This window comes from Suncus etruscus, chromosome 13, assembly GCF_024139225.1.
Source record: "Suncus etruscus isolate mSunEtr1 chromosome 13, mSunEtr1.pri.cur, whole genome shotgun sequence".
NCBI lineage: Eukaryota > Metazoa > Chordata > Mammalia > Eulipotyphla > Soricidae > Suncus > Suncus etruscus.
The window spans coordinates 96254035-96265814 of NC_064860.1; the positions used below are offsets into that span (position 1 = coordinate 96254035).

Here is an 11780-nt window from a genome sequence, read left to right on the forward strand (position 1 = left end):
AGAAGCAAGCCCTTTCTTTGTTATGTTATGCCCATTGTGATCAAAAGAAGGCACAAAATATTGGAGGTTGGGCTGAGATCTTGCCTTCCAGAGACATGCACCTGCAGAATCTTCCTTTTAGGGCACTGCTTGTTGGGCTTTGGATATTTCAGGGGGTGAGATACCTCCAAACCATCAGAAATAAGAGGCACAGAGTTGATGAAGGATGCTGGCATCTGGGACAGAATCCTCAGAGAAAAGGCAGATGAACCAGTCCACCCTCTTTTGGAATTGTCCAGCAGAGGACCAGTGTGGGGGAGAGGCCAAGAGGCACCATGGTGCCCAGGAGAAATGCACCCCTCTCCCACCCCAAACATTTGTGGGGGGTGGGCTGGATGGATGGTAGTAGAGTAGGAAGCCAGGAATCCTATCTTTTTATCCCAGTGAGAAGGAAGGGGCGTGGGAGGAAGGATGTCCCAGCAACCCACAGCTGCTGGGGTGCTTTGACTCCCCTCTCCTGCTCCCTGATGTAGAAACACATCCCCAAGGTCTCCAACTCCCTCAACCCGGCTTTAGTCTTGGTCATTTTCAGTCCCAGTAGGATGCTTCAGGCTGTGAGCTGACCCAGTCAGAACCTCACCCTTTTTCTGGAGAGACTATAGGAAAGGCAGTGATGAGTTATCCATTTGCATAGGAAGGTTGGAGGTGGTTCTGTTCGACCTCTGCAATGGTTGAGCACTGGGGTGATTTTTTTTTTAATAATTTGATACCTTGACTTGAAAAATCTCATTTCTTAGGCTTGAGGCGACCTCTGTGCGGTAATTTGGAAATTTTGTGACTCAAGCCTTTCTGATCAGGATTTCAGTCTAGCTCCTTTCTCCTCCAGTGATGGCTTGAGAACATGACCAAGGGGAGGAGGAGGAGGAGCTCAGTGAGCAAAAGCTTCTGGGGCTCTTTATCTGTGTCCCTGAGAGTTCCACTTCTTAGATGGTCTTCCTATCTCTTCTGGTTCCAAATACAAATCCAGACCTCAGTCCTGCAGGTGGTGATGGGGCCATGTCTCTTGGGGTTAGGGGTGGGGGAGAAGGGTGGAAAGTGAATGGCACTCGGGATCACAATCCTAGGTCTTGGGCAGTTCAGACACCCTTTGTCTCCCAAGTTGAGAAGGGCATCTGGAAGGGCCAGCCTTCTAGTTTAGTCATAGCTAACAAATTCCATATCAAACGAAGTTCTTTGAGTAGAATTTGATTTACTTACTGCAATGCTATTCAGATAGATTCCTACCAGACTTTTAGACTCTTGTTAGTGGCCCCAGTTTGACCTGTGGGAACCCCCCTCCCCAATTCCCCTTTCATTCATTTCAAACATGTGGACTGAGAGTTCACTCTCTTTTATTTCTTTATTGTTGGCTGGGGGCCATACTGGGCAGTGCTCAGGGCTTCCTACTGACTCTATGCTCAGAGAACACTCTTGGTAGAATTTGGGGGACAATATGGGGTGCTGTGGATTGGTCACATGTCATACGAGTGCCTTACCCACTGTTCAATCGCTTCAGCTCCAAAGTCATTATCATTTAATGGGAACTCATGTTTTTGGGTGGTTGTGTTAGGCCCAAACAGTTCGTGGTTTTGTGACATGATGGGAAAAATCATCCCACTGAATACAGGTGCTGAGTTGGGCACCCACCTCTCACCTCAGCCACTCTGGGAGCAGCTGCAGGCAAGGACTCTTCAGGCTGTAGCAAAGTGTCCATGATGCAATGGTTCCTCTGTCTCCTGTCTGCTGCCCTGGAAGATGCCAGGGGGACATATGTCCTTGGAGCCAGAAGTGAAGTTCTGTGGGACCAAGAGAGCTGGAACAAGAGCTAATGGGTGTCCCTTACTCTGTTGGGTCTGTTCTCAGATCAGTAGATTTGAGGGGGGCAGAGGAGCAGTTGTACCTCCCAGATGGACACCACTTTCTCCTTGATCCCCATTCTTTCTCTCTCCCAATATTTTCTCACAAAGGCTATTTCTCTTGGACATTTCTCTCCAGAAAGTAGCATTTTGGGGATGCTTTGGATACAGGGTGCTGTTGGACGCCATTACTAGGTGATTCCTGTCTGTCTCTAGGCACCAGCCTGCCTTTCCTGCATCCCTGATGCACACTCCAGTTTTTGCAAGAGTGCTGGCCTCAGTCTTGAGCCAGGCTCCTTCAAATTGACAGGTTATGCAATTCTAAAAATGTCCTCTTTGATTAGAGACCATCACCTCCTGAGACTGTTGGCGAGGCTTGGTGTTTGTTGAAGGGATGAGAAGCCAGAAGATTCTGCTTCTGAGCTGCTTTCCCAGAAATTTTGCTTCATCCCTGATTGAAGAAAATTCAATCCTGATTGCTGGAGAAAAGTTACTTTTCTGCTCTCATTTTCACTCCTGATTTCACTCCTGACCAGGCATCCTGAGAGAAACAGTTAGCAGCTTCTGATGGTAAATTGGGGACAAGAGAGGATGTTTTTTTGGTGGAAAAAGTGTCCTTTTAAGCGAACCACACACACACTTTTCATATCTGTCATGGGAAAGGCAAGTCAGAATAGGAGAAACAAGACTCTGGGAATGCTGACAGGGATTTTTTGTTTTTCAGTGTGTTTGAAGAGGAAATGCCCAAGGACATGAGGAGGCTGCATGCCTAACTGGCAAGAGCAGTGTAGAGGCTGAGTCATGATGAGAGAGGGAAGGGAGTTGATAGGCTAGCCAGGGAGCAGATGAGGGATCTGGCTCGGGAGCCTCTCTGTGACAGAGGGTTCCAAGCCACAGTGAACATGAAGTTCCGGGGAGAGTGAAGCGTGTATGGACCAGCCACATGAGAATGTCTGGACTCAGTGTCATGGCAAAGAGCAGATGACAGAAACTGGTGAGATTCTTCTGGGAGTAGAATGTGGAGCACTAGCCTCGTTCTTGTTAAAATAGATGTGGGTATTATTATTATTTTTGTCTTTCATGTGCTCCCTTCTCTCTTGCCTGCTCCCCACAAGAAAAAGTGAGCTAAAGTCCATAGTCTCAACCTCTGCTCTTTCTAATATTGAGATGGGTTTGAAAGTAAACATATTTCTGCTGATAAAAGGCATTGAGTGCAGGAAATGATGAAATATACCTGTGCTTGATAGCCTAGATAATATCCACAGCTGGCTCGACACATGTGCATCAACCTGGTCTTTGTGAGTTTAAATGTGTTCAGTGAGGCTTTTTCAAGTTAGCTGTAGGCCCCACATATTAGATTGTATTGTTATTTTGAGGACTAATATGGTGGCAGTATTCATGTTTTCTTGAGTTCTATCTAAAATTTCCGGAGAAGAGCTGGAAATTCAAGAATCTTTCCTCAGGGTTCCTGGAGGCCAGTTTCACAGGTTCTTATTTGTGGGTCCAGTTAGAACAGCCAGTGCTCTTGCATTATTCCTTCCATTCAGCAGCTGTCCCAGTTTTTGGAAGAATGTGCTCATGTGTGGGGTAGCTTGGGGGAGCCTGGATCTCATCTCGGTGGGGAGTGAGAATGTATGGGAACCAAAAGCAGCTTCTTTCCTTGGAGCACTTTTCTTTTTGTTTTGGGACCAGGGTGCTTAGGGATTACTTCTGGCTCTGTACTCAGAAATCACTCCTGGCAGGCTTGGGGGGAACATATGAGAAGCTGGGATTGAAACCAGGTCCATCCCAGGTCAGCTGTTTGCAAGACAAATGCCCTACCACTGTGCTATTACTCTGGCTCCTTGGGACACTTATTTCTATCACCTCTTGCAAAAGAGACCATACCCTATTGGACTGTTGGAGTATGACATCCACACACCCATCCACATTTATCCACCTACCCACAGAACCCTCTACCATCTGCTTATTCACACACTCATCTATCCATCCATCCATTCATTCATCCAGTATTGATCCAGCGACACATCCACTATCTATCCATCCACTACCTACCCACACAGCCATCCACCATCTGTCAAATCACACATCCATTCATTTATCCATTTGTCCATTGTTGATTCATCCACATTTCCACTATCCATTCACCCACATCACCCTCCACCATCTGTCTATTCACACTTGTCTATTCAATCATTTATTCATTCATTTCCACTGTTGATTCATCCACATATCCACCATCAATCTTTCCATCCACCAACATACCTCTCCACCATGTTTACCCACACATCTGTCTACCCATTTCTGTCTACCCATCCATTTGCCATTCATCCATCATCCATACACCCACCTATCCATACACCCACCTATCCATCCATCCATCCATCCATCCATCCATCCATCCATCCATCCATCCATCTATCCATCCATCCATCCATCCACCCACCCACCATCCATTCATCCACTATCCAAGACATGTGTGAGCCTTGACTATCCCCATATCTGGCCTGGGACTCACCCTCTTGACTCAGTGGTTCAGGGGAACATCAGCTTCCTCACCTGGTGATGTCTGATCCCATAGGGCAACTGCCCCCCCCCTTAGACCCCAGCAAAGGGGAAAGCCCTTGGATAATGATGCCTACTTCTCAATCTTCCCTTGAACATGTCACAATCTCTCTTAAGAATTCAGAATTAAGCTGCTTTCTTTTTTTGGAGGAGGTTCAGGATCATTTTCTGATCGAGATACCATCTTCTTATGACACTCTTCTGACACAGCTTTGCTCTGTTCCCCTCAAATAAGATAGAATATAAAGTCGTGTTTCTGAGGCCCTAAAAGATGACCCCTTTTTCCTTGGCAGATTTCATGTTGGTTTTCCTCAGGGTTCTGAAAAGTGTTTTTATTTCATGCAATGAGGTATTCATGCTATGTGAAAGAAGTTGGTATTTCCCATACTTAAAGACACTGGGACTGAGCATGCACCTACCTTGCACTTGTATTCCATTTGACTTGACTTCATTCAACCCTGTCTTTGGATTCTGCATGCTGTGTGTGAGGCAGCTGTGAATTCTGTGGGAGGGATAGAGGATTTGAACATGGGGGAAAGCAACTGCCTGCAGCAGCTGCTGCTGTCTTGGTCCTGAATGATGGATCAGAGAACTTGCCAGTCTCGTGTTTGAGATGAGCCATGAGATAGGCATGAAGGAAGAGGGTGTTTTAACTCGCTATGTTTGTAGGGGGATGTGGTATGGCTCTCATCAAGGTGAAGTAAGAGAAAAGTAGAATGCTGCCTTGTGCAGCCAAGTGGGGTTGGTGGGAAAACAGCTGGGCTTTGGCTGTCGTTCTGTCTTCAACCTCCTCCCTCCATGGGACCTGGGCAGGTCTGACCTTTGGGAATTCAGGGTGTTCCCTATGAGGTATAAAGGGAGCTATGTTTATGACTGTGTCTTTCTCTCCTCCCTCATTTCATTCCTCCCTTCCTCCCTCTCTGCCTCCATCCCTACATTCTTCTCTCCATACTTTTCTCCTACCACTCTTCATTCTTCCCTTCCCTTCCCTCCCTCCCTTCTTCCTTCTTCCCTTTTCATCCCTCCCTTCTTCCTTCCTTCCTTCCTTCCTTCCTTCCTTCCTTCCTTCCTTCCTTCCTTCCTTCCTTCCTTCCTTCCTTCCTTCCTTCCTTCCTTCCTTCCTTCCTTCCTTCCTTCCTTCCTTCCTTCCTTCCTTCCTTACCACCCTCCCTCCTCTGCCTGACATGTTATTTTACCCTTAAATAACATGTCTATTGAACTGAATGCATGTTTATATCTAACTCTAATTGGCATGTAGGGGGTGTGTTATGTGTGTGTTTGTGTGTGTGTGTGTGTGTGTGTGTGTGAAGGTTGGTCATAAGCAAGACCAAATTGCCCCTCTCAGGCCTTCTTCTGCATAGGCACCTGTCTACACAGGAAAGGCTAACTTTGTGACTGTAAATATTTATGATTCCCCCAATATATTTACATTCATCAAAACTGAAAGCAAGATTTCCTCAGATGATCTGTTTATTATAAATCAAGGAGTCTATGAAGGAACTGGGAATTTCGCAGACCCACAATTAGCAAAAGCAAATTCTTATCTTCCTATTAATTTTAACCCTAAGTTCTGGACCCACCTCTTTCCCATCAGTAGCCTCCCTTGTAAGAGGGTTTCTTTTTTGTTCCAACTTCTGCCTTTCTAAGAGCACTGCCTTCACCTCCGGGCAAAGAAACCCCATTTCTACTCTCGGCTGTGCCTCCAATTAGCTACACTACCTTAGATAAAATCGGGGTCACTGCTTGACCTCCTTTTCTTGACCTGAAACTTTGGACTCTTTTCAATCCTTTCCCACTTAAAGCCTGTCTTTTTTTTTTTTTTTTGAACTGAGGATAGAGGGAAAAAATCTGCTCTCTCAATGGTTTGAAATAATCGTGAACACCAGAGCAGAGACAGGATCTGGATAAGCTCTGATGGGACCTGTTTTGAGCATGTCTGCCTGATATGTCATTTTACAATTTCCCAGGCCTCACACCCAGAGAATCCTAACCTGGGTTTCATATCTAACTGAGTTGCCTTATACTCAATCTGGTACAAGAAATGAAGTGGAATAAATGACAATAGAAACTATATAACTCATAGGAGAAACTCTGAATGATGAACCATGAAACAAAAAAAAATTTTGGAACAAATTAAAGATTATTGAAAAATCTGACCCTGGGCATAGAGATTTGCTTGAAAATTTGGCAATGTGATTGACATTTGTCACTAATGGACATGTTGGTGCTGATTGTCTCACAGTTAGCATAATGGCAGATTTCCTTCTATTTCTTTTAAACTTTATTTATTTATTTATTGGCCACACCCAGCGGCGCTCAGTGGTTACTCCTGGTTCTTTGCTCAGAAATCACCCTTAGCAGGCTGGGGGACTGTATGGGATACCAGGAATCAAACCAGATTCTTCTTGGGTCGGCCTCTTGCAAGGCAAATGCCCTACTGCTGTGCTATCTCTCCAGCCTGCAGATTTGCTTTTATTTTCAAGGAATTTCTACTTTGTGAGCAACAATTCCCCTCTGGCATCCCTCAGAAAGGGTCAAGGGAAACCCTCTTGCGCTGACTCATTCTTGGTCTCATGTGCACCATGCTTGCTGTGGGAGTTAAAGTAACACCAATGTGGATCTAGGGCAAGAGACTTTGGAAGCCATAAAGGAAGCAAGAGTCCTCCTCAATGTGCCTGATAGTAACTCGTTTCTTCTCTTACTCCCTTAGCGACAAGGTGCTGGAGCAACCAATGGAAAAGACAAGACCTCTGGTGAAAATGGTAAGGTGACATCTTGAATAGTTCGACTCTTTGCACTTTTCCCACCTGTAGTCTTGACCTGACAAATGGGTGATGGGACCTTCCAGCTCCGTCCGCTCACTTGATAGATGTCCGTGCTTTGGTGTGGAGCAGATCTAAGGAACACACAGCGAGCACCGTGGTCTGGTTTTGCAAAGCAAAGTGAGTTAGCTAAATGCAGTTAGAAGAACAGTTTCCTTCCCAAAGGAGGACTACCCATTTTGGGTAACATGATAATTACCATGCAAATATAGTTCGCTGCTTTCTTCATTAGGGTTGGTGAGAATCATGCAAGTTGTTGTGATGATAAAGTGAGATCAAATGAGATAAGTGCTTGGAAAACTGTGAAGTGCTCAACTCCTAAAAGGAGGCTTTACAACCACTCCCCCTCTCTCTAGTATACAGAGCACATTGCTGATTCTCTTGGGGGTGGGGGCAACATCAGAGAATGTGGTTGGAACCAAGAGATTCATAGTCGAGTCCAGAGTTCAGGCCTTTTGGCATGTGCAACTCGTCTCTACCTAAACTAAGTGATAAGAATGCTCATCATTGTTTAGCAAGGGGAATCTGGGATTCAAAGATGGGGAGCTGGATTGTACCTCAGTGTGGGATGAGTATGGACTTGAGGGAGCTGGAATAGAGCGCAAACCCTGGTCTTTGGTGTTTGCCTTTGGGATGGAGAAATTAGTCATGCAAAATTCCCAATAAGCACAAGGGATGGTATTCATGGTCCTAGGGAGGTTAGATTCCAGTTCTGACTTTGGGTAATTATAAAATAAACTCATCTTTTGTGAAAAATTGCTGCTCCTGCCTGGAGGGCTGTGTATTTATTCATGCCTGAGTGGTTGTCAACCTTAAATGTCAACTGGAAAAACTCTTCTGGGGCTTAAGAGATCCTCAGAGCCTGAGTTCTTAATTTCAGCTGAGGAAGACTCTATTACTAGAAGGTTTCTCTGGACTGTACTCTCTCAACCACTCAAGGCCATCCAGTTGGGCAGGGTCATTGTGAGGGCAAGAAAAGGTCATTGCCTCAGTGAGCTGGGGGTTGACCTTTCTGATCTACATAGGGAGGGGATTCTGGTCTTTTCTGGGGAGCAAGTGAGATAGGCGCTGAGCAAGGAGGCCTGGAAGCAGAGAAGGGCAACAGGAAAGCTGTTTAAGGAGCACCCTGTTTTATAGGTTTCCCTGGTTTATAGATTCATATTGCTCCATTAATTGTTGAAATTATTCCTTCCTTCCTTCCTTCCTTCCTTCCTTCCTTCCTTCCTTCCTTCCTTCCTTCCTTCCTTCCTTCCTTCCTTCCTTCCTTCCTCCCTCCCTCCCTCCCTCCCTCCCTCCCTCCCTCCCTCCCTCCCTCCCTCCCTCCTCTTCTCTCTTTTCTTCTTTCCTCTCTTTTTTCTTTCTTTTTCTTTCCTCTCTTTTTTCTTTCTTTCTTCTTCTTTCTTTCTTTCTTTCTTTCTTTCTCTTTCTTTCTTTCTTTTCTTCTTTCTTTCTTTCTTTCTTTCTTTCTTTCTTTCTTTCTTTCTTTTCTTTCTTTCTTTCTTTCTTTCTTTCTTTCTTTCTTTCTTTCTTTCTTTTCTCTTTCTTTCTTTCTCTTTTCTTCTTTCTTTCTTTCTTTCTTTCTTTCTTTCTTTCTCTTTCTTCTTTCTTTCTTTCTTTCTCTTTCTTTCTTTCTTTCTTTTTCTTTTCTTTCTTTCTTTCTTTCTTTTTCTTTCTTCTTTCTTTCTTTCTTTCTTCTTTCTTTCTTTCTTTCTTTCTTTCTTTCTTTCTTTCTTTTTTTCTTTTCTTTCTTCTTTCTTTCTCTCTCCCTCCCTCCCTTTCTTTCTCCCTCCCTTCCCTCTTTCCTTCCTTCCTTCCTTCCTTCCTTCCTTCCTTCCTTCCTTCCCTCCTTCCTTCCTTCTCCCCTTCCTTCCTTCTTCCTTCCTTCCTTCCTTCCTCCTTCCTTCCTTCCTTCCTTCCTTCCTTCCTTCTTCCTTCCTTCTTCCTTCCTTCCTTCTTCCTTCCTTCCCTCCCTCCCTCCTCCCTCCCTTCCCTCCTTCCTTCCTTCCTTCCTTCCTTCCTTCCTTCCTTCTTCCTTCCTTCCTTCTTCCTTCTTCCTTCCTTCCTTCGTTCCTTTCTTCCTTCTTTCCTTCCTTCCTTCCTTTTTTCTCTTCTAGAAATGTCCTTATTTCATCAGGCCACACTAGAATTTTAACAAATTTAAAGAAACGTGAGAAAAAAAATCAAGGTTGATGTCTTCTATAAAACTAAATACAAGGCACTTCCTTGCACATGACTGGTCTAAGTTTAGTCTCTGGCATCTCATAGGGTCCCCCAAGCCCTGTGTAAATCCTAAGTACAGAATCAACAGAAAGCCCTGAGCACCTCTGAGTGTATCCAAAGATAAAAAAGCAAACAAAGAACCCCATAATAAACAAAAACAAACCTAAAACCATAAAGTTATTTATTTAACTTTTTCAAAACCATCCTTTATTTTAAGACTATGCCCTCTTCAATTTTGGCATCAAATATTCTAGTTGTTATAAAATGATGACAGTTGGAGATAGAAGGTGGGAGCCCAGTGTGTTTTGGGAGGGATGCCACATCCAGTGGTGGGCAGAAGCTATACCTGGGAGGTGCTGAGGATGAACCCCAGGCCTCCCAGATGCAAAGGATGTACTTAACTCCATAATTATCTCTCTGAGACTGAAGTTTAAAATTGTTTTCAATTAATTTTTTATCTTTTGTTACTCTAAAATAGATTATTTTCTTAAAAATTTATTTAGGTACCTTGATTTACAAAGCTTTTTAATAACAAGCATTGAACTCACCACTAGGGGTTCTCATTCCCTGTTCCCTCTGCCCCCCAGACACTCAAAGTTTATTTCCATTAAATATTCTGACCCCCAAACCATGAGATTTGTATCATTTAAGACCTTCTCAAACGTTCTGCTCCCAGAACTTTTGTCCAGTGTTAAAATCTTTCCATGACCCCATTGAACTCTGATATTACTTCTAACACTGGCTGCTTCTCATCCAGGACACATAAACACAGAGGGAGACATTGTTGAAAAGTTCCCTCACTGTTAGCATTAAAAGCTAAAGTGACAGTTCCATGACATGCTAATGCTGATACCCCGTTTACAATGAGAAGCCATTTTCCAAAGCAGCAAAAAAACAATATTTAGAGAGCAGCATAGTTGTGTTCATCGTTTCCGTGCACCTCAGACTCGACAGAGACAGCTGCTTCCCAGTTCAATCTGCTAGAATCATGTCACAGGCTTCTGGAAAATTTCACAGGACCCTCATAAGGGAATGATTGAAGCCAGTGACACCATAGTTCTCTAAAATTGGCTTTGATCTGAGGACCTTTGGAAGGGAGAGGGGGTACTCCAGGGTACTGGCTCTACACTTTGAGAAATTCTGGGTGATCTTAGAGAATTCTGAGTGGGTGTTGGAGAGCCCAAGGTTAGGAGAGCTGGTGGCTTGAGGCCAAGGCAGGGCAGCATCCTCGGTTTTAATCCATCCACTTGACCTGTCCTGCCTGTCTCCTCAAACAGGGCAGGTTGCTCAGTATGTAGTAGCTACTAAGGGGAATTACAGAATGTTCTAGAAGATACAACTTCTGGCCCTGTACAGCCATTGAGTCAGTGTTTTCAGTCAAATGTCCTTTTACTCTTATGGAAACCAAACGCGTCTTTTCTGCTGATATAAAAATGAATAAAAAGGGGAAAAAAATCTCAAATGCCGTGGATAAGCTTTTCTTTCCATAATTCTAGCTGTAGAGGAAATTCAGTATGGAGGCAAAAATGGGCCTATTTAAAATGAGAAGCGCATCTCTCACCATGAAATAAATGCACAATCTAAGTGCAAATTACTAACATGAGGTAACCTTAATTTCAAAAAAAGACTGTGCTGTGTGCATATTTTTACTATAGAGTAAGGGTGAACTTTGGTCTCTGAAAAATGAACAAAGACAAAAATCAGTAGCAATTCAGTCAAGCGTGGTGGAAAGATTTCTTAAAAGGACCTAAAAGATATTCTTTCCCTCCTCCAGCCCCCTAGGAATCTAAGTCCCTGAATTCCTCATTTTAAAATTCATAATATGAGATGATCATATTGAAATTTGTGTGTGAACCTAATGGGACATTCTACTGAAATTCAAATGTTCTTACTCCCTCACCACAGTTACCTGGAGAGATCTTGTCCTCAAATGTCTTTTTCCCATTAATATAAATGATAAATAGTCCATGTGTATTCGAAGAGCAGGGACTCACGAGAATAGAAACATCAGGTATAGAACAACCACATTGGGATGATATTTGAATGACAATTCATCCTGAGAAGACCATCTTCAAATTTCATGAGCTGTCTGCCATCGTTGTTCTTTACTTCAACGTTACCAATTCTGAAGCAGTCCCCATTTGACACTTAAAGCAGTGAAGATGATAGGAGTGATTTATGAGTGCCTTTGATTCAAATTTGAGCACAGAAGACATAAGTCAGGTACAATAAAACTCCAGAGGAACTGACATTCGTGATATCTGTGGTGATTTTCTTATATTACATATTCTCTTCAGAT

At 43.8% G+C, this 11780-nt stretch overlaps 1 protein-coding gene across 2 annotated transcripts in view; it reads left to right on the top strand.

Annotated features, from left to right (window-relative positions):
• The window catches only part of PCP4 (Purkinje cell protein 4), a 50214-nt gene that overhangs the window by 19328 nt on the left and 19106 nt on the right, over positions 1–11780 (top strand). The window contains exons 1-2 of one of the 2 annotated variants that reach the window (XM_049785415.1): positions 2305–2444; positions 7150–7201. In XM_049785415.1, the coding sequence (XP_049641372.1) occupies positions 2442–2444; positions 7150–7201 (55 nt within the window). In that variant the 5' untranslated portion in view covers positions 2305–2441. Of the gene's footprint in view, positions 1–2304; positions 2445–7149; positions 7202–11780 lie in introns of those variants that run through there. The other variant, XM_049785414.1, reaches the window with a different exon arrangement.